At 44.6% G+C, this 22,978-nt stretch overlaps 1 protein-coding gene across 2 annotated transcripts; it reads right to left on the reverse strand.

The window, feature by feature from the left end:
- Positions 1-834: 834 nt before the first annotated feature.
- On the reverse strand, positions 835-8,780 carry LOC137344740 (proteoglycan 4-like). Of its 2 annotated transcripts, XM_068007865.1 has the most exons (4): positions 8,694-8,780; positions 6,462-6,525; positions 5,569-5,681; positions 835-2,299 (listed from the first exon to the last, which is right to left on the reverse strand). In XM_068007865.1, the coding sequence occupies exons 3-4, from the start codon at positions 5,591-5,593 to the stop codon at positions 948-950; spliced, it is 1,377 nt and encodes a 458-aa protein (XP_067863966.1). In that variant the 5' UTR covers positions 5,594-5,681; positions 6,462-6,525; positions 8,694-8,780; the 3' UTR covers positions 835-947. The 2 variants fall into 2 exon arrangements, with proteins under 2 accessions (XP_067863966.1, XP_067863967.1); XM_068007866.1 differs by lacking the exon at positions 8,694-8,780 and having other exon boundaries at positions 6,462-6,558.
- Positions 8,781-22,978: the final 14,198 nt, after the last annotated feature.

The raw sequence follows: 22,978 nt of genomic DNA on the forward strand, positions 1-22,978 counted from the left end.
GCCAGGCCAACCTAGTGGGAAGAGGAGTCAGGGCCCGAAGATTCCCAAAAAGGGTTAGCGTGTTTACTTTTACTGACGCTCCTTGCGGGATCAGGAGGAGCGGGCGTACTCCTCCGGGCCCCACAAGGAAATTTTGGGCCTCCCGCGTTCCCCCCCTGCCCCACCTTCCCCCTGACCACGAGGGTCCTCCCCAACCCATCTCAGCAGCCACTTAACCAAGTGCCGGGGACCTCCAGCCAGCTGGCATTCTGCTCCCGCCCGCCCGCCGGCCGGCCAGCTGCCACTCCTGCCGGTTTCGGGTGGGACCAATGCAAATGAAGCCCGGGTGTTAAAATCTCCTTGGCCTCACGCTGCCGAGGCCGGGACGTTTTTTGCCACGATCCTCAGCCCGCCTGGAGCTAAATTACCTGGTCATTTATCTCATTGCTGTTTGTGGGACCTTGGTTTGAGAGAATAGGCTGCTGTGTTTTCCTACATTGCAACTATGACTGTGCTTCAGAAAGAAATGTCTTTGGTTGTGAAGCACTTTGGGACGTCCCAAGGTCGTGAAAGATGCAAGTTCTTTCTTTCTAAGAAGCAGTAGAAGGGGTAAGAAGAAAATGGTGAAATCTAGTCCCATGCTCTGGCCCGTGTATTGATTGATTTTCATTTTAATATAGAGCCTATTTCTCAGCCCCCACCAACCCCCCCCCCCAAGTTAGTTCCTCCAACCAAGCTGTGAAAGGGTAGGATGATCCAGTTGTTCATTATCTTTGCTGAAGCTTCCAATGCCTTAGGACCAGCTGCTAGGGAGCAAGTTAAATGGTGTAGAAAGGGACAACTTCGCAAGGCATACCAGCTTAACCAGGTTTTATTCCACTTACAATCACATGCAAGGCAAATGTAAAAACAGGTACATCACTTAAGGTACTTGCATCGTTGAGTTTTTGGTTATGGCCTTAAGTCTTCTAATTGACGATCTTCTTGCCCTTTATAATGCCAGCCTGGCAAGGATTCCTAATGTTGATAATGTTTGCATTTCTAATGGTGATTATGTTGGGGTTTTGAATGGGGTTCCTGTCACGTTTTCTAATGGTGGGCCTTTTGGTCTTTTGAATGATCGTCTTGTTGGGCTTTTCAATGGCGATATTATTCACCTCTTCAACGGCAATCCTGTTGGGTTTGTGAGCAGCAGTTCTGTTGGGATATTGAACGGCAATCATTTTGGGGGTTCGACTGGTGATCCTGTTGGGATTTTGAATGGAGATCCTGTTGGGGTTTTGAACGGCGATCCTGCTGGGATTTTGAATGGAGATCCTGCTGGGGTTTTGAACGGCGATCCTGCTGGGGTTTTGAATGGAGATCCTGCTGGGGTTTTGAACAGCGATCCTGCTGGGATTTTGAATGGAGATCCTGCTGGGGTTTTGAACGGCGATCCTGCTGGGGTTTTGAATGGTGGCAGGGTAAAGGTTTTTAATAATAATGTTATTTGGGTTTCTAATGCCCACCCTGTTTGAGCTTCTCATTGTAGTTGCCAAAGAATTTCTAATGGCGATTGTATTAGGATTTCTACTGGTGATTGCCAAAGAGTTTCTAATGGCAGTCACCTGTGGGCTTTTAGTGGTAGTCACCAGAGAGTTTTGAGTGGTAGCTCTCCTTGACATCCTAGTGGGAGTCACCAAAGGGTTTCTAGTGATAGCTGTCTCAAGGTTCTTATTGACAGTTGCTGAAGGACCTCTAGTGACGTTTGACCTCGGGTTTCTGGTGACGGTCACCCAAAGGCTTCCAGTGGTAGGGCTCTTAGTGGCAGTCAGCCAAGTACTTCCAGTGGGAGTCACCAAAGGGTTTCTAACAGTAGTTGTCCTCGGCATCTTAATGGTGTTTCTAGTGACAGCTGTCCTAGGGTTCTTTGTGACAATTGCTGAAGGATTTCCAGTGATGTTTGACCCAGGGTTTATAGTCACAGTTTCCCAAAGCTTTTCAGCAGCAGTCATCAAAGGGTTTCTGGCGGTGATGATGAAAGGGTATTTAGTGGTCGTAGTCAGAGGGCTTTTAGTGACAATCACCCATTGATTTATAGGCATTGTTGCCATCTTAGGGCTTTTAGCAAGATTTCCAGTGGCTGCCATGTTGGGCCTTCCAGTGGCTGTAAAACGTTTTTTATTTAAACGTACCAATTTCTTTGCATCAGCGATTAAAGGAATCTTGCACTTTCGGTGGTACGTTGTTCCTTCAGGGACGACACAGAAGGTTGCTAGATCTCCTGGGTCAGGATCAATCCCAGTAATTTTACTCAGACAGGAGCTGGTTTCCGCGTCAGCTGGAAGAGGGAGAACAGAAAGGTTTGATAATCTCAACAGCTAAAATAAGGAAACTTCACCAAACAAACATTTCTTAATTCGGAAAAAACTGTAGATATATTTATTTAAGAACATAATTCATTAGTAAAGGTAGATATCTGCAGCTCATTATATTAACTAGAGTGTACTTCTCGGTAATAAATCGAGTGTTCAGTATTTGAAGGAGCAGACATTAGCACATTAAGTCTGTTGGCATGGTCGCACATACGTAGAAAGTGTTGCATAATTTGGGGATCATCATTTTTGGCATTCCAGTGGCCTGGGGGGGCGTTTGACTGCCTTACTCATCTTATGATGTGGAGATGCCGGTGATGGACTGGGGTTGACAATTGTAAACAATTTTACAACACCAAGTTATAGTCCAGCAATTTTATTTTAAATTCACAAGCTTTCAGAGATTTCCTCCTTCCTCAGGCAAATGTTTCCTGAGGAAGGAGGAAATCTTCGAAAGCTTGTGAATTTAAAATAAAATTGCTGGACTATAACTTGGTGTTGTAAAATTGTTTACAATTACTCATCTTAGTTCAGGGTGGTAGTTGGTTGAGTTGCTGCTGTCTGTGATTCGCTAGTGGGGGAGTTATTCCCCCCTTGTACTTTCCATTGAAAGGAGAGAGGGTGTTGTGATATTTTTGTGAGGAGTCTCACATTATGGGAAGGGGCCTCAGACTGCCTGGTATTCCACCATTCTTAGGTGGATCTCATATCTCACTCAATCTGATTGGTATACACCCACATGTTTAGTGTGGAGATAAACACCAAATGGGTAAAACATTAAATGGAGCAGTGGAGCAGAGAGAATTAGGAGTTCAGATACACAAAGTAAATGCACAGACAGGGGATAAATCTCAGAGTGTGTGCGAAGTAAATAATTGCAGTAAATCTCTCAGAGTAGGTGTTAAGTGCATATTTGCCCCGAGTGATTCAGCTGACCACAGTTGACTTGAAAACAAATTGTTTAATAAGTCTTTAGCTTTCCATCTGTCAGGGTGGGTTGAGGAGCAAGTGGAAAAGAAGTTAGGAAATTCATAAGAACATAAGAAATAGGAGCAGGTGTAGGCCATTCGGCCCCTCGAGCCTGCTACACCATTCAACAAGTTCATGGCTGATCTTCTACCTCAACGCCATTTTCCTGCACTATCCCCATATCCCTTGATGCCTTTAATATCTAGAAATCTATCGATCTCTGTTTTGAATGTACTCAACGACTGAGCCTGCACAGCCCTCTGGGGTAGAGAATTCCAAAGATTCACCACCCCCTGAGTGAAGAAATTTCTCCTCATCTCAGTCCTAAATGGCCTACCCCTTATTCTGAGACTGTGACCATTGGTTGTAGACTCCCTAGCCAGGGGAAACATCCTCCCTGCATCTACCCTGTCGAGCCCTGTAAGAATTTTGTATGTTTCAATGAGATCACCTCTCACTCTTCTAAAATCTAGAGAATACAGGCCTAGTCTACTCAATCTCTCCTCATAAGACAATCCCGCCATCCCAGGAATCAGTCTGGTGAACCTTCGTTGCACTCCCTCTATAGCAAGTATATCCTTTCTGAGGTAAGGAGACCAAAATTGTACACAATACTCCAGGTGCGGTCTCACTCAATATAGAGAGCAGATCAGCAGATGATTCAACAACAACTTGCATTTATATAGCACCTTTAGGATAATGTGTGAGCCATTATTTCTTTAGCGTAGTAAAACATCCCAAGGCGCTTCACAGGAGTGTTATCAAACAAAATTTGACACTGAGCCATGTAATGAAATATTAGGACAGGCGACCATAGGCCTGGTCAAAGAGGTAGGTTTCAAAGAATGCCTTAAAGGAGGAGCGAGAGGTGGAGAGATTTAGGGAGAGAATTCCAGAGTTTAGGGCCTAAGCAGCTGAAGGCACGGCCGCCAGTGGTGGGGTGATAAAAATCGGGGATGCACAAAAGGCCAGAATTAGAGGAGTGCAGAGATCTCGGAGGGTCGTAGGGCTGGAGGAGGTTACAGAGATAGGGAGGGGCGAGGCCATGGAGGGATTTGAACACAAGGATGAGAATTTTAAAATCGAGGCGTTGCCGGACCGGGAGCCAATGTAGGTCAGCGAGCACAGGGGGGGGATGGGTGAACGGGACTTGGTGCGAGTTAAGGTAGCAGAGTTTTGGATAATGTGTGAACCATAATTTCTCAGGCTGCATTCATAATACAACTGTAGCGTCCATCGGAAATGATTCTGCTTCACACTGACATTAAGATTGTAGTGTGAATCCTGACCTGAGGTGGGAGTCTGACTCTGCTTCAGTCCAGAGTTTGGTCGGACTCTGATTCCGGATCCACACTACAATTTTGAACTCTGTTGGAAGCAGAAACTGCTAAAGTTGCAGTGCCAATCCGGAGTCGGCGGCCGACTACCTCCTCAGATTGGTAACCGACTCCAAACATACCCTAAAACTTCTAGCTTCGATGTGAAGTGGTCTTTATTTACATCATAAATAGGGAGAAACTGATTCCTCTGGCAAATGGGTCAGTAACCAGAGGTCATCGATTTAAAATAATCGGCAAAAGAACTAGAGGGGAATTGAGAAGAAATGTTTTCACACAAGGGGGTTGTTAAGATCTGGAACACACTACCTGAAAGGATGGCGGAATCAGATTCCATAGGAACTTTCAAAAGGCAATTGGACACGTATTTGAAGAGGACTAACTTGCAGGATTATGGGGAAAAAGCTGGAGTGAGAGACTAAATTGGATAGCTCTTTCAAAGAGCCGGCACAGGCACGATGGGCCAAATGGCCTCCTTCTGTGCTGTAAGATTCTATGATTCTAAGAGCACTTGCTCTCTCTCTCTCTTGCAGGTACCTTGTGTATAGATAGTTGTTAAGCCTGTGCTGAGAAATTAGTACCACCAGACAGCTCTGTGTTTCAACCTGGATTATTCATTTAGTGTTACTATAATGCTGGTGATAACTGGGTTATCAATTTAAAGAAATGGGTTACCACCAGTGTTACAATAGTGCTGACTGGAAAATCCAAGCTCTAGTCTCAATATCTGGGCTAGCTGGTTCACCTTAGTACATCCTGCATTATTCTCTTGCACTCCAAATGACTGTATCCGGTGCAGGATAGATAGAGATCGGGGATTGGATCATACACCCACAGTTTTGGCTTGGAAATGATGCAGGGTTCCCGCGGGGACTAATGTAAAACGGGAGGTTGGAGAGGGAAAGAATATTATTAAAACTCTCTCCTACCAAGTTTGTAGAGAACGCTGCCCATCTTAAACCAATGTCCGTGTCGACTCGCTCTCCTTCTTTCTATGTTACTCAGAGCTGATACCACACAGCAATCCCAGGACTGTTTAAAACTGGAGGAAAAAGAATTATAGCCAGAATAAACATTGTAAAGCCATCGCAATGATATTTGTGAATGTAGAAAAATATCAGGCAAAGGTATTTTTTTTTGTTTGAGGAGGGAGAAGAACTAAGGTTCACTTTCATTACACACAAGTGGTGTGAAGGTGTATTAAGTGTCATTAACATTTTTAAGTGTTAATGGCTCAATGGGTGGGGGAACAGGTCAGGAAGGCACAAGAAAAGGACCTCAGTAAATGGACTTAAGTTTAAAACAGAAAGGTTAGAATGGGTACAATTAAAGTTAATACAATTAAAGTGGGACAGATAGAGAATAAGGAAGAGAGAAGGAGAAACACAAGACAGGGTGAGCCAATTTGTTTACATTTTTTATTTGAAATTATGTTTTGAATGCTGATTTTTATAGTTTAGGGTTACTGTGATAGAATTATATTTGGGCATTTTTAAAAATTGTTTGTTTCTGTATCGAGGCGTGTGAGGTATAAACTCTATCCCAGGGAGAGAGTCATTTCCCTGATCCCACTAATCATCTAAAGATTAAAAGTACATTTATATATTTTAGACTAACTTATGCTCCATGTGCGGTGTGAATATCAACGGTTTATTAACAGTGGCTCATGTTTTTAAAATGGCCCGTTTCTCAACTCCAGAAATGATGTGATGTATCACATCACAATTATATTAATGTGTGAAGATCAGAAGTCTATAAAACTCCTCATCCTCGTGCATCTCCTATAACTTTCACCGCTGTCATTCGCCTCCCACCATCTTACCAGTTTCGCTCTTTATCCTGGTTTGCTGATCTTCTTCATTTCTAAGTCACGCGATGACGAGTTACTGGAATAAAAGATGAGAGTCACCCTCTGCGCTAGTTTTACACAGCTTGTCACTCGGGTACGGTGGTGTAGCGGTTATGTTACTAGACTAGTAAACCAGAGGCCTGGACTAATAATCCCTGAGGAACGTGAGTTCAAATCCCACTACAGCAGTTTGAGAATTTGAATTCAGTTTTAATAAAAAGCTGGCATCAGTAAAAAGTGACCCATGCAGCTGTTGGATTGATTTAAAAACCCAACTGGTTCACTAACGTCCCTTAGGGAAGGAAACCTGCCATTTGATCATAGTATCATAGTTATAGTCGGTACAGCACATCGAGCCTATGACGGATCTTTGAAAGAGCTATCCAATTAGTCCCATTCCCCTGCTCTTTCCCCATAGCCCTGTAAATTATTTCAGTTCAAGTATTTATCTAATTCCCTTTTGAAAGTTATTATTGAATCTGCTTCCATTGTGACATCCCTCTGCTCAAAGCCCAGGTATTCAACTGGCTGTCAGGCTCCACTGACGCTAGTATAAAACCAGCAGCTTGGAACAGTGTGCAAATGGCTCAAAGGTTTCTCTCCCTTGTCTGCTCCTGGGAAACATCTGGCCTCCACTTAGAGCCATGGCTAAGACTGCAACCCAACATGTGTGAGGCCTTGTGACGACGACCCTATAATCCTACCATGGTCAGTACTCCAGTGGGCTGCATCCACTCAGTCCTCTAGGAACATAAGGAACAGGAGTAGGCCATTCGTCCCCTCAGACCTGCTCTGCCATTGAATTAGACCGTGGCTGATCTGTACCTCAACTCTGTTCACTCACCTTTGTCCCATATCCCTTAATAGCCTTGCCTAACAAAAATCTATCCACCTCAGTCTTGAATGCTTCAATTGTCCCAGCATCTACAGCCTTTTGGAGGAGACAGTTCCAAATTTCTATTGCCCTTCGTTTTATAATAGTTTTAACTTCAATACTGCACAACATGTACTAATAACATAACATGATACGAATGACTTAGTGAATAGATGCAGCACCATACATACCAGGTTCTAGCCCCAGTCTGTGAAGAATTAGTCAAACTTACTTGCTACAGCTATTGAGGCACAGCCATTGGCTTCTCCCCTGGATCAGTGAGTGGGAACATTAGCCAGGGTTCCTGTTACATAGAATTACATGGAATGTACAGCACAGGAACAGGCCATTCAGCCCAACGGGTCCATGCCGGTGTTTATGCTCCACACGAGCCTCCTCCCTCCCTACTTCATCTCACCCTATCAGCATATCCTTCTATTCCTTTCTCCCTCATGTGTTTATCTAGCTTCCCCTTAAATGAATCTATGCTATTCGCCTCAACTACTCCTTGTGGTAGCAAGTTCCACATTCTATCCACTCTCTGGGTAAAGAAGTTTCTCCTGAATTCCCTATTGGATTTATTAGTGACTATCTTATATTTATGGCCCCTAGTTCTGGTCTCCCCCCACAACCGGAAACATCTTCTCTACGTCTACCCTATCAAACCCTTTTATAACCTTAAAGACCTCTATCAGGTCACCCCTTAGTCTTCTCTTTTCTAGAGAAGAGTCCCCCAGCCTGCTCATTCTTTCCTTATAGGTATAACCTCTCAGTTCTGGGATCATCCTAGTAAATATTATTTGCATCTTCTCCAGTGCCTCTATGTAATATGGAGACCAGAACTGTTCACAGTGCTCCAAGTGTGGTCTCACCAAGCTGTTCCTACTGGAAAGCGCACGCATGCGTACGTTAGGCGAGGAGAGGCTCAGGCTTGGCCGTGATATCTCCCGACAGTCGAACAGCTTTGCCGACATTCAACTGTCCAAACCCACAAAGAATGGCCTTTGAGCAAAGTGCTGAAGGTAGCTGTGAACTGGATCCCAACCTGAGTCGGGACCTCCAGGGGGAGGAGGAGAGAAAGCTGGAAAGAAATATCAAAACAAAAGAAAGCACATAGTGCGATGCAGAAGTAAAAACAAGAATAATGGAACATTAAACGTCCAACACATAACTCACAGGTCCCATCGTACATCTTATATTTAAACAAAGGAGAGGATCACAGTACCTCGCACACTGCTAACTGGAGATTCTTAAACCAGTTCTCCATATTATAAATGACCATATACACTTAAAAATAGTTCAACAAACACATTCAGTAAATAACACTTTACCTGTAAAAGCAACCACGAGGGAATCAGAGGAAGCCTAAAGATGCGGCTCTCACTCAGAACACAGAATTTAAAGAGAATATGGTTCCTCCCCCACGAGGCTGATTCACTTCCTTAGCTTGTACTTAGTGCCCAATCAGACATCAGGAGTAACCCTTTAGATCAGCTGTGTGTGTGTGTGTGTGTGTGTGTTGGTAGTTTGTGCAATAACTCACTAATCAGTAGCAGCGTGTACAGTATGTTTCTGAATCGGTATTGGGAACATTCCTTGAAGGAATGTTAGCGAGGTTTAGACCACTAACTTTTACAACATAGTCTCCCTGCACGTGCTGTTATTTAGTGCCTTTAGTACCACTGTATATTATGCGATTTGTAAATAAATCTCACCATGTAATTTAGCTGGATGTATTGGTCTGGCATTATAATATTTTCTATGGATCTCATGTTCCCCAGTAGGTGGGGTTGATTGTTAAGCCTAGACAAACTAACCCATACACAGTGGAGAATAAAGATGCAGATTTTGGTCCATGGGTGACTTGGTTTGCTTATGAAAATTGCAGACTAGTTGTGAACATGGGGAAAGTGTTGGCAAGAAGCCTGAACTGTAACACCGCTGAAGAAAGTTATGTTCGATTTTGATGTCCACCTATTTCGTTTAATATTCATTCAAGCCGTGAGTGCTGATGAACACTGAGGAACAGAGCTATACAATTTACTTACTGAGCCCAACAATACCATCCACTCACTATCTTTTCTGATAGCGTAGACTGAGTAGCTCAGCAATACAAATCAGGAAGGGCTCAGTATCAACCTCCAATCTGAGCTAAGTTAGCTGATCTCCGCTGGGCTGGTGGCAGGGGCATTACAATTGGTCATAGAGCCTTACCCGAGGGATGGGAGAATCAGTTCGCGTTACTGCTCCTCATCACTATCAAACTGGAAGGTGTGTGCATGTGGGTGTTGAGTGAGTGCAGCAACGCTCTTCTGTCTCCCAAGGTGCTGCCTAGAAATACTTACAGAGGGCAAAACCTACAGATTACAAACCTTCCCTTGTAACCCCCCATTCGGTATTTTTGGCTCTTGCACATATTTGAAGCATTAAAGTTTGCGTTGACACAGTGACCATAAAGGAACAGATGAAACACATCATTAGGAATTTGAAAAAACCTCAAATTCCAAACTTGGAAGACAGACAAGTGCTTGGTTTTTCGTTTCCTTGTTTTCACTATTTCTTCTCCATCCATCCTATTGGTGGGACCTCAGCAAACTCCTCCCAGGCAGTTGACATCGTCACTGAACACATCATTTAAACAAAATTATTCAAAAAGAAATTCTATCAAAAATAACCCAATGCTCAAGTTAATCATAATTCCTTAGAACTTGTTTCATTGTCCCAGAGTTCTGATAACGAGACTCTGCTCCACCCCTCCCATTAAAGTTCTCATTGCAAGACTCCATGTCCTCAGTGGCGAAGTGGTAACAATTTTTCATTTGCTTTGAAGGTTCATTGAAAATCAAGGTCCAGCTTTAACTCTAGGCAATTCCAATTCTGGGAACAGTCAGCGCAATGTCTGTTTCCAGCAGCTGGACACATTGGTCAGAACGTACTGTTGTGATTGCCTCAAGTAAAAAAAAAGTACATGGGTCACCAAATACAAGATAGATTTAGTCATCCATTTCCGTCTTTGTGATTGCTTCATTTTTCTCGAATTGGAGGCTAGGCTGTCGAACCTGCAGCTTGTTCATTTGCTACTCAGTCTGGGGAAAGGGTTCTTTTTGGGACAAAGGGAATGTCCTCTGTACAACGCATGTCAATGAGATAATGATTTTATTGTTAAACATAATTCCATTATATATGTTGGGAGTTTCTGCTTAGTTCTGGTAGTGGGGAAGAGAAGAGAGAGGGAGGAAGAGAAGAATTTCTTTTTTATCCCCTCCTGCAACTTTCCCCTCTCCTTTCATGAAAACTCTCTTTATCAAGGGTACAGTTCCACAAGCACTGCCTGCAATCTGGTATTTCAGTAAAATGGCCATTCTTCATGTGAGGGTCTGGACAGTGAGTGTTAGTGGGGAGGTGGCAGACAGAAAAGGAAGAGGAATGGGATGATTAAAGCATTTGATAGGGTAGATAGAGAGAAACTATTTCCTCTGGTGGGGGGAGTCCAGAACAAGGGGGCATAACCTTAAAATTAGAGCCAGGCCGTTTAGTTACATAGGGGCCGATTTTAGCACCCGCGATCGGGTGCGTTACTGGCGGGGGGGGCCACGAAAATCGGCGATTCCCGGGGTGGGTCGGGAGCCCGGCTCCAACCCGCCCACTTCCGGGTTTCCCACTGACGCGCTCACATGCGCGCGCAGCCCCCGCATCTGGGACTCCCGCCGGCAATTAAAGCCGGCTGGGTGCCACTTAAGGTATTTATTTAGGTATTTCAGTTGTTTAGAGACCTGATTAACATGATATTTTAGGAGGGGTGGGATTTTACAAACAAGTGGGACTGTTTCCCGTACTGGGGGAAACACTCCCAGTTCAAATGGACGTGTTGCAGCTATCAGCCTGTGGCAGCTGCAAAGGTCCATTTGACAGGTGGGGGGGCGGGGAGACCCTCACTCATTGCAGGAGGCCACTCTGTCACTTTGGACAAAGTTTGGCCTCCACCACCCTCCTCCTAACAATAAAATTCACCAACTTGCACACTTACCTCGGTGTCCAAACACATGTACCTACCTTGCGGACCCCCTCAGATGTACATCTGCCGCCGTAGCTGCAGTCATGACCTCCTCGGAGGATGAACAGCCTCGCCGGCCACGCCGTCCACCTCTGACACGTGGAGCTCCACAACACAGTGCTGTGACACATCCACCTGCACAGCAGGAGGGAGGGCAACCGCAGAGAGAGATGCGTCGCAGAGGGCACTACCCTCGCCACAGGGTCCACAGACCGAGGCTCAGCTTCCTGGACCTCTCTGAGCAGCAGTGCACACAGAGGCTCAGAGTCACTCGTCATGTAGTCGTGGACATCTGCAGCCTCCTTCATGCCGAGCTGCTCCCGGCTGGCCCGAGCACCATCTTCTTACCTGTCGCTGTCAAAGTCACCACTGCCCTCAACAACTTCTCCTCTGCATCCTTCCAGGGTGCCACCGGGGACATCGCCGACGTCTCTCAGTCGTCTGCACAAAAGAGCCCTGCAAGGACACCTACTCCCACTCTGCAGTGACACAATGGGTTGCATCAGTTGTGGGTCTTCAATGTGATCCTCAAGAAAGGGCATTATTGCACAAACCAGACAAGATTCGCAAAGACGTGGCAGTAGTGGTGCCAATATAATATGTAATGTGAGTTGCTCAGAAATTAAATATAAGTAAAAACCATGACAATCCCTCAAACACCTTTGTGCATCCCCTTCATGCTCACGACACGTTTGCCTTACGCTGCCTACTGCACATATGTGAAGCATGCCCTGTGGCTGCAGAACAGGTAGTGGCAGGTTGAGTGAGGCTGACTGTGAAAGAGATGCATGAGAGGGTGAGTATGAGATAGAGCCATGAGATTGTATGAGGATTGGGTTGAGTGGTAGTGGCGGGATGAGTACTGGCGAGGTGAGTAAGTGCAGGTAAGATGAGGATGAGGTTTGAGTGGGTGAGAGGGGTGATGTGACAGAGTAGTGTTGGCAGTGCAGAAGGAGATGTGGGGTGGGGGTGGTGATGTGGCAGACGGAGTGTAGGGGAATGAGTAAGTATACTCACTTTGGCTGACCTACTGAGATCATTGGAGCGCCTCCTGCACTGTATGCAAGTGGGCGATATGTTGGTGGTGCTGGTGACCTCCTCTGCCACCTCAAGCCAGGCCTTCTTGGTGGCAGAGACAGGCCGCTTCCTCCCGTCCGCCGTGGGGAAGATCTCTGTCCTCCCCCTCCTCCTCACCCCATCCAATGATACCTGGAGTGAGGCATCATTAAACCTGGGGGCAGCCTTCCCCCGGGCTGCTCCATGCTGTAATTTTTCCTATTTCTAGCAGCATCAGTCAGTGGAGGACTGCCCCTTTAAATAGAGCTCCTCCAGCTGACAGACCTTACTGCGCATGCGCAGCCTGCCCGACGCGCAGCTCAGCAGTGGGGAACCCGGAACAAGAGGTAAGTGGATCCAATCAGCCTGCAATTGCACGCGGAGCAGACTGATTTCACCGGGCGCGTCACCCACGCACCCAATCGACCCCCCGCCGCCATGGTAATATCGGGCCCATAGACTCTGCAACACAAAAACAGGCCATTCGGCCGAACTTGCCTATGCCGGTATTTATGCTCCACACAAGCCTCCTCCCTCCCCTCTTCATCTCACCCTATCGGCATATCCTTCTATTCCTTTCTCCTTCATGTGTTTATCCAGCTTCCCCTTAAATGCATCTACTCTATTTGTCTCAACTACTCCTTGTGGTAGCGAGTTCCACGTTCTTGCTACTCTTTGGGTAAAGAAGTTCCTCCTGAATTCCCTATTGGGGTTCAGGGTTGATGTCAGGAAGCATTTCTTCATGCAAAGGGTAGTGGAAATCTGGAACTCTGTCCTCCAAAAAACTGTTGAGGCTGGGGGTCAATTGAAAATTTCAAAACTGAGATTGATAGATTTTTTTTTAGGCAAGGTTAGGGAACCAATGGAGTTATTATGCAGATCAGCCAGGATCTAATTGAATGGTGGAACAGGCTCGAGGGGCTGAATGGTGGAACAGGCTCGAGGGGCTGAATGGCCTACTCCTGTTCCTATGTATGCATTTCAGCTAAGCCTTTTCCTGTCCCCACTCGAATGTCCATAAATATATCGAGTTTCCACTGGGGTTACTTGGTTGCGACCAGGGGCGAGAACTAATGATTGAATTTTCTTTTCTTTTGGAATTTGGGAAGGATTTAAACTAGAAGGTGAGGGAGAACAATTAAGAGAATCAATGTTTTGAATTTTTTACATGCATATACAAAAATGCAAGGTGACTGAACAAGGTCATGGCAAATGGGAACTATGATGTAATGGTGATTCAGAAACATGGTTAAATCCCAATGAAGGAAGGGAGTTTAACATTCCATAGCTTAGAGAGTGTTCAGGAACAGCAGACTCGATGGGAAAGGAGGGGGAGTAGCTTTTCAGGGACACCATGGAGGTAAAGGAAGAAGACTCACTGGTAAAAAAGGGTGTAAAAGAAATGACAGCCATCCGTGGCTAAGTAAAGAAATTAAGGATAGTATCCGACTAAAAACAAGGACATATAAGGTAGCCAAACTTAGTGGGAGGATAGAAGATTGGGAAGTCTTCAAAAGACAGCAAAAAGTAACTAAAAGTTTGATTAAGAAAGGGAAGATAGATTATGAAAATAAATTAGCAAAAAATATAAAAACAGATAGCAAGAGTTTCTATAGTTATATAAAAAGAAAAGGGGTGGCTAAGGCAAACGTAGGATGAGACTGGGAAATTAATGGTGGGAAACATGGAGATGGCAAAAATGCTGAACAAATATTTTGTTTCAGTCTTTACGGTAGAGGACACTAAGAATATCCCAACACTGGACAAACAGGGGGATCTAGGCGGGGGAGGAGCTAAATACGATTAAAATCACGAAGGAATTGGTACTCAGTAAATTAATGGGACTCAAGGTGGATAAATCCCCTGGACCTGATGGCTTACATCCTAGGGTCTTGAGGGAAGTGGCAATAGGGATTGTGGATGCTTTGGTAATAATTTTCCAAAATTCTCTGGACTCGGCAAAGGTCCCGGCAGATTGGAAAACTGCTAATGTAACACCCTTATTTAAAAAGGGTAGTAGGCAGAAGGCTGGAAATTATAGACCAGTTAGCCAAACATCTGTGGTGGGTAAAATTTTGGAGTCTATTATTAAGGAGACAGTAGCGGAACATTTGGATAAACATAATTTAATAGGACAATGTCAGCATGGCTTTATGAAGGGGAAGTCATATCTGACAAATTTGCTTGAGTTCTTTGAGGACATAACGTACAGGGTGGATAAAGGGGAACCAGTGGACGTAGTGTATTTAGACTTCCAGAAGGCATTCGACAAGGTGCCACATAAAAGATTATTGCTCAAGATAAAGAATCACTGGATTGGAGGTAATGTTCTGGCATGGGTGGAGGATTGGTTATCTAACAGGAAGCAGAGAGTTGGGATAAATGGTTCATTCCCGGACTGGCAGCCAGTAGCCAGTGGTGTTCCGCAGGGGTCGGTGCTGGGTCCCCAACTCTTTACAATCTATATTAACGATTTGGAGGAGGGGACCGAGTGTAACATATCAAAGTTTGCAGATGATACAAAGATGGGAGGGAAAGTAGAGAGTGAGGAGGACATAAAGAACCTACAAGGGGATATAGACAGGCTGGGTGAGTGGGCGGAGATTTGGCAGATGCAATACAATATTGGAAAATGTGAGGTTATGCACTTTGGCAGGATAAATCAGAGAGCAAGTTATTATCTTAATGGCGAGAAACTGGAAAGTACTGCAGTACAAAGGGATCTGGGGTCCTAGTGCAAGAAAATCAAAAAGTTAGTGTGCAGGTGCAGCAGGTGATCAAGAACGCCAACGGAATGTTGGCTTTTATTGCTAGGGGGATAGAATATAAAAACAGGGAGGTATTGCTGCAGTTATATAAGGTATTGGTGAGACCGCACCTGGAATACTGCATACAGTTTTGGTGTCCATACTTAAGAAAAGACATACTTGCTCTCGAGGCGGTACAAAGAAGGTTCACTCGGCTAATCCCGGGGATGAGGGGGTGGACATATGAGGAGAGGTTGAGTAGATTGGGACTCTACTCATTGGAGTTCAGAAGAATGAGAGGTGATCTTATTGAAACATAAGATTGTGAAGGGGCTTGATCAGGTGGATGCGGTAAGGATGTTCCCAAGGATGGGTGAAACTAGAACTAGGGGGCATAATCTTAGAATAAGGGGATGCTCTTTGAAAATTGAGACGAGGAGAAACTTCTTCACTCAGAGGGTGGTAGGTCTGTGGAATTTGCTGCCCCAGGAAGCTGTGGAAGCTACATCATTAAATAAATTTAAAACAGAAATAGACAGTTTCCTAGAAGTAAAGGGAATTAGGGGTTACGGGGAGCGGGCAGGAAATTGGACATGAAGCTGAGTTCGGAGCGGGCCCAGGGGCTGAGTGGTCGGGTCCTGCTCCTACTTCTTGTGTTCTTTAGATTTGAGGTTAGGATCAGATCAGCCATGATCTTATTGAATGGCGGAGCAGGCTCCAGGGGCCGATTGGCCTACTCCTGCTCCTATTTCTTATGTTCTTACAGGATAAACATTCCAATGAGCTAGTTTGGATAGGTGGGTAAGGAATTAGCTGAGAGGAAGCAGCAGATATTAGTTTGGGGAGGAACAGTGATGTCGGGCTGGGGAGATTACCAAGTGAAGTACCACGGACTTGGTTGCTGGGTCTTACTATTTCTAAACCACATGAACAACCTTGATTCAGAATCACAATGCAAATTTGCAGCTGATATTAAACTAGGGGGGAACAGTTGAGCCTGACAAAGCGGTCAAGGAACTACAAAAGGGCCAAGACAAAATTTGAAAGTGGGCACAACTTTCCGATAAAATTCAATACAAATGAGTACAAGTTCTTGCACACTAGAAGAAAAAAATGGGAGACATACTCAATGAATTGTGTCAGGTTAGTTGGGGGAAAATGCTGAAACAGGTCTGGGAGTGCTCATTAGTCCAACACACAGCGCTGTCCAGTCATTTCCAATTGGAAAAAATGCGAACAAAATGCTGAGCTGCATTGCCAAGTAGAATTTAGGTCTGAGGCTATCATGTTCAAGCTGTGTTCGGGTAGGGACGGACCTAGTACACAGTCATCCAGGCACAAGGGAAAATTCCAAGCCCTGAGATGATCCATAATGTCACGAGGACTGAGTTACGAGGGAAGGTTAGAAAGACTCAAGTCTGTGAAACCTTGAAAGTAAAGGTGCATTTGGGGAGAGCAAACAAGGCAAGGGAATGCACAATAAATGGGAGGATACTGAGAGGTGTAGAGGGAGTGAGGGACCTTACAGTGCATGTCCACAGATCCCTGAAGGTAGCAGGACGGGTAGATAAGGTGGTTAAGAAGGCATATGCGATACTTTCCTTTATTAGCCGAGGCATAGAATATAAAAGCAGGGATGTTATGCTGGAACTGTATAAAACACTAGTTCGGCCACAGCTTGAGTACTGCGCACAGTTCTGGTCACCACATTATAGGAAGGATGTAATTGCACTAGAGAGGATGCAGAGGAGATTTACAAGGATGTTGCCAGGGCTGGAGAATTTTAGCTATGATGACAGATTGGATAGGCTGGGGTTGTTTTCCTTGGAACAGAGGAGGCTGAGGGGTGATTTGATTGAGGTGTACAGAATTATGGGGGGGGGCCTAGATAGAGTGCATAGGAAGGACTTATTTCCCTTCGCGGAGAGGTCAATAACCAGGGGGCATTGATTTAAATGTTTGATAGAAGGATTAGAGTAAAAATGAGGAAAAATATTTTCACTCAGAGAGTGGTGGGGGTCTGGAACTCGCTGCCTGAGAGGGTGGTAGAGGCAGAAACCCTCAACTCATTTAAAAAATACCCGGATGTGCACCTGAAGAGCCGTGACCTGCAGGGCTACGGACCAAATGCGGGAAAGTGGGGATTAGGCTGGGTGGCTCGTTTCTCAGTCGGTGCGGACACGATGGGCCGAATGGCCTCCTTCCGTGCTGTAAATTTTCTATGATTCTGTAAGGTGAATTGAGAACTATAGGACTTGTGCATTGGTGTAAACCCATAAATGCAAGATCAGGACTGATGTCAGGAGGCACATCTTCGTGCAAAATGTTATTAATGCCCGGAATGGTCTTGGTCTGGTTGGGTGGCAGAAATTTGAGAATCGTACAAGAATCAATTAGATGCTTTGATAGGCTCGTAGGTTTCTATGGAAGAATGTGGTCGATGGGCCAAATGGTTTCCCTCATCTGTAATCATCATATAATCATTAAGCTCAGAAGGAGGCCATTTGGCCCATCGTGCCTGTGTCGACTCTTTGAAAGAGCTATTTAATTAGTCCCACTCCCCAATTATCTTTGTGACTTGGCTTGCTTTCCCCCCCCCCCCCCCCAAGGGTAAATCCAATTGTAATTAATCATTTGGGGGAAGGGAGGGGCAATAATTACTATGGGTCTTGGGAATTTATCAAATCTGGTCTCCATATAAGTACTCACAAGTACATGCAAGGTACTGTGTGGTGTATGTTTCAAATTGGACTTCCCAGAGCAGAACAGTTCATTGGAAAGATCCAGGGGCTCCCAAGGTCATCAGATTTAGGCATTTGTTGATGTACTACCACAATACCTCTGTTTCTGTATAGTAATAAAAACATTTACTGCAGTGTTTTCTTAGGGTAGCTGACCCACCTTACAGGATCCCTGGAAGCGTATTCATAATTGCAGGAGGCCCCCCACAAAGAAAAGTTTGAAAGGCAATGATGTGCGGACACAATGGCACGTGTTCTACTGGATCTCTCTTTTCCTACTTGGACTCCAGTTTACTAAATCTCAAAAAGTCTGTAGTTTGTTTTATGGCCTTTGCTGCATTACCATTTGGAGTTCCTGTCTATTCAGCAGGGTAAGGGTCATACGCTGTGTATTTTTTTTGAATTGCGTAATGATTACTGTACGAGGTTCCTGTTTATTCAGCCCCCCTTCATAGCATGGGAATGCTCAATTGTGACAGTTGCCGGAAATGTTCCAATCCCATCACCGACATCCCATGAGTTGATGAGTATTACTAGGGGATTGGGGGAGGGTCGGGGGGTGAAATATATTTAAAACGTCCACAACTCCCAACCACATCTTCTCCATTCCATTATTAATGATTTGAGACACTTGTATTTGCCAAAATATACTTTCTTGCAGCCTCAGTTTTCTTGATGTATTTCAAAATGGGAAATGTAATGGGCAGATGTTGCAAGCTGCAAGGCCAGCTCACTGCATCACGGGGTGGGAAGTGAGTAGGAGTGTACAACACCTCCAATCTGGGCTGGCCAGACAACAAATACATTAACCAGAAAAAAATAAAGAATAAATATTGCTTATTCTTGACACCGGGGAGAACTCCCCTGCTCTTCTTCGAAATAGCGGCCATGGGATCTTTTATGTTCACCTGAGAGGGCAGATGCGGCCCGTGGTTTAACGTCTCATCCGAAAGAAGGCACTTGCAACAGCGCAGCGCTCCCTCAGTACTGCACTGGAGTGTCAACCTAGAATTTGTCCTCAAATCTCTGGAGTGGGGCTATAAACCCACAACCTTCTGACTCAGAGGCAAGAGTGCTACCAACTAAGCCATGGCTAACAGCGGAGCAGGCTCGAAGGGCCGATTGGCCTATTCCTGCTCCTATTTCTTACGTTCTAATAACAGGAGGCTAGAAGAATGTCACCTGTCTCTTTGGTTGGGGAGATTTAGTAAAGAGAACATAACAAGCATAAAAGGAGTTGAAAATAATTGTTTATTTTGGGTCGCAACCGCAAAATTTTCGGACTTCGCATTCCCAGTGGGAAACCTGTACTTTTACGCACCAAAGTTAAACCCGGAAATAAAGCCGGGTTGCGGTCGTGACCCAAAAAACAGCTATTTTTAACTCCTCCCCTCCCCCAACCCATCTGTTCTTGGGGTTTAAAATCATCCCCAAAAACTTGCACATTGTTTTAAAAAAAAAACAAGCAATATTTAAAGAGGAAGCATTTTAGTGTTTACTTATAAGCACAGACCTCGCCTTAGGGATCTGAAGTGAGAGTTGCTGATGGCCATTGTTGAAAAACAAGGACAAACATTCTTAAAAGCGTTTTATAAATAGTCAGGAGGAAAAAAATTACAGAAAACGTTTGCAGATAACAGGAGGGAAAATGTAAAATTACTAACACACAGCAAATTCGGAAATTGAATGAATTAAATCTGGTAATTTGTAGGCTGGCACCAGATAAAATAACCATGAAAGCTGCTGGATTGTTGTAAAAACCCAACTAGTTCATTAATGTCTTTCAGGGAAGGGAACCTGCCATCCTTACCCGACCTGGGCCTACACGTGACTCCAGGCCCGTACTACATGGTTGACTCAGGGCATTAAGTAAATGTGCTGTAAAATGTAGCCTTGCCAGCGGCACCCATATTCAGAGAACAAATACTTTTTAAAAATAGGGCACATCAACAAAAACTTGCATTGAAACCTGCAGTCAGAAGCAATAGATCCACAAGCAAAATACTGCAAATCTGAAATAAAAACAGAAAATGCTGGGAATATTCTAACACAAGGTCGTCGACCTGAAACGTTAACTCTGTTTCTCTCTCTCCACAGATGCTGCCTGACCTGCTGAGTGTTTTCCAGCATTTTCTGTTTTTATTGCAATAGATCCACAGATCAGATCTGCAAAAGCAATTTTCGTGGTACTCTATTACCTGAACAAGGGAAATGTTTACTAAAGGCTTCCAGAAACAAGAGATTACAGTTTATGGGTAAAAGTTAATTCAGATTAAATCCCACAGAATTCCAAAGTTAGAAATGTCACCTTCACTTGGAACCAGTTTATACAGGCACCAGTCTTTCTTAATCTCATTTCAAGTAGATTCACTGCTTATACATCTCAATGTCAATTCTTGCACATACAAACCCAGTAAAAGCTGTTAAATCACCCAGCTGGTACCTACAGTAAGCTTGCGTGTGTGCTTCTGTCAAGAGTACGTCACAAAAAATAGCTTTTCATGTTCCTGAAGGTGACAAGAGGTTAGCCTTAGGAACTATTTCTGGCACCCAGTGTGAGCATGAAGCATCCCAGGTCAGATTTAGCATGGTTGGAAGAAGAATAAAGCTCCCTCTACTCTGCACTAAGCCTCCATCTTCAAAGAAGCACCCCTATTACACCGGTGTGGATTTTCCCCAAACCAGCCACCCCATAGTCTTAGTGCTGAATTAGGTTAGTTTTGTGCTTTGTGCTCACACCTACTAGGAAATAGATTGAAGTTGCCCAGACTATTTTCATGCAAGACTCTTCCCAGCAGAAGAGACTTTGATCCTTTTAATCTATTTAAATCCAGGATCCCAAAGGTGAGAGGCTAGTGCCTAAACCACTGCACCACTCGAAAAGTTAGCATTTCTCCCATCTACTATTTTTTTGTGTTACAAATGTCAACCGAATTTAATCTTACCTGTTCAGGTTGCCCATCGCTTCATTATTAAGGAAGTGGTAACAGGGCACTTAGAAAATCATAACATGATTAGGCAGAGTCAGGATGGTTTTATGAAAGGGAAATTGTGCTTGACAAATCTATTAGAGTTTTTTGAGATTGTAACTAGCAGGGTAGATAAAGGGGAACCAGTGGATGTAGTATATTTGGATTTTCAAAAGGCATTCGATAAGATGCCACATAAAAGGTTGTTACAGAAGATAAGGGCTCATGGGGTTGAGGGTAATATATTAGAATGGATAGAGGATTGGTTAACGGACAGAAAACAGGGTAGGGATAAACGGTCATTTTCAGGTTGGCAGGCTGTAACTAGTGGGGTGCCACAAGGATCGGTGCTTGGGCCAAAGCTATTTACAATCTACATTAATGACTTAGATGAAGGGACCGAGTGTAATGTATCCAGGTTTACTGATGATACAAAGCTAAGTGGGAAATTAAGCTGTGAGGAGGACACAGAGTCTGCAAGGGGATATAGACAGATTAAATGAGTGGGCAAGAAGGTGGCAGATGGTGTATAACACGGGGAAATGTGAAGTTGTTCACTGTGGTAGGAAAAATAGAAAAACATTTTTAAAATGGTTCGAAACTATTAAATGTTGGTGTCGAGAGAGATTTGGGTGTCCTCGTATACAAAACATAGGAGCTTTGGCAAGCAATTAGGAGGGCAAATGGTATGTTGGCTTTTATTGCAAGGGGGTTGGAATACAAGTGTAAGGAAGTCTTACTACAATTGTATAGGGTCTTAGTGAGACCACACCTGGAGTACGGTGTAAAGTTTTGGCCTCCTTATCTAAGGAAGGATATACTTGCCTTAGAGGCAGTGCAACAAAGGTTCACTAGATTGATTCCTGGGATGAGAAGGTTGTCCTATGAGGAGAGGTTGAGTAGAATGGGTCTATACTCTCTGGAGTTTAGAAGAATGAGAGGTGATCTCATTGAAACATAAAAGATTCTGAGAGGGCTTGACAGGGTAGATGCTGAGAAGATACTTCCCCTGGCTGGAGAGTCTAGAATTAGGGGGCATTGTCTCAGGGTACGGGGTCGGCCATTTAGGACTGAGAGGAACAGGAATTTCTTCACTCAGGGTTGTGAATCTTTGGAATTCTCTACCCCAGAGGACTGTGGATGCTGAGTCGTTGAGTATATTCAAGGCTGAGATCAATAGATTTTTGGAATCTAAGGAAATAAAGGGATATGGGGATCAGGCAGGAAAGTGGAGTTGAGGACAAAGATCAGCCATGATCTGATTGAATCTGAAGATGTAGGAGGTCGGGTGAAGAGTTGGGGCTGGGGGAGGGCAGGATCGGCTGATCGCGGGGGCCCTGTGGGCTAGGTGAGCTTGTTAGGCCTGGATGAAGCACTCCTGCTCTTCCTGGCCCATGTGCAGTGCAATAAAGACGCTCACCTCATGGATCATGCCCTTTTGGCCTGCTTTCACCTGCTGTGAATCAGAACATAAGAAATGGGAGCAGGGGTAGGCCATATGGCCCCTCGAGTCAGCATGGTTTTATGAAAGGGAAATCATGTTTGACAAATTTATTACAGCTTTAGCTGTGTTGCCCCTGCAGTTGAACAGCCTGCCAACACTCACACTTAGAACACTGGAAGGTGCCCAACATCTGTGGAACTGTACTCCAGCAAAAAGCCAATGCCTCGAGCAGGAGGGGCAAAGGAGAATATTGTCGATAACACGGGGAAGAACACATTTTAACAAAGTATCTGAATTCAAACCATGACCACACTTTCCGCTCCAATCCTATCCTAACTCTTGTCAAAGTGTAGCACACCAGTATTCGCATGCTGGTCCTAGCCAGTTCAGCAACAGCCTTTGTATGTGCTAACTTGAAAGTGTATCAACTGTACTCTGAACGCAGCAGAGAAACAGATACTCGAGCATGAGGTGGTCTGCACTGGTGATGGGAGAGCTGATATGCGTTTGCCAATTATCCCCAGTATGTTCATGAATAACATTCACTTCCCTACTTCTAAACGTCTTATTTATTGACTTGATATTAAAAAAATAAAAACACAAGA

This window comes from Heptranchias perlo, chromosome 27, assembly GCF_035084215.1.
Source record: "Heptranchias perlo isolate sHepPer1 chromosome 27, sHepPer1.hap1, whole genome shotgun sequence".
In the NCBI taxonomy this organism is placed as follows: domain Eukaryota; kingdom Metazoa; phylum Chordata; class Chondrichthyes; order Hexanchiformes; family Hexanchidae; genus Heptranchias; species Heptranchias perlo.

Coding starts and splice junctions, on each gene's coding strand:
- LOC137344740 (XM_068007865.1), bottom strand. CDS start 5,593: ATGGGCAGCGTTCTCTACAAACTTG. Junction 2,300..5,568: donor CAGCGTTCTCTACAAACTTG/GTAGGAGAGAGT, acceptor TCCCTCTTCCAG/CTGACGCGGAAACCAGCTCC.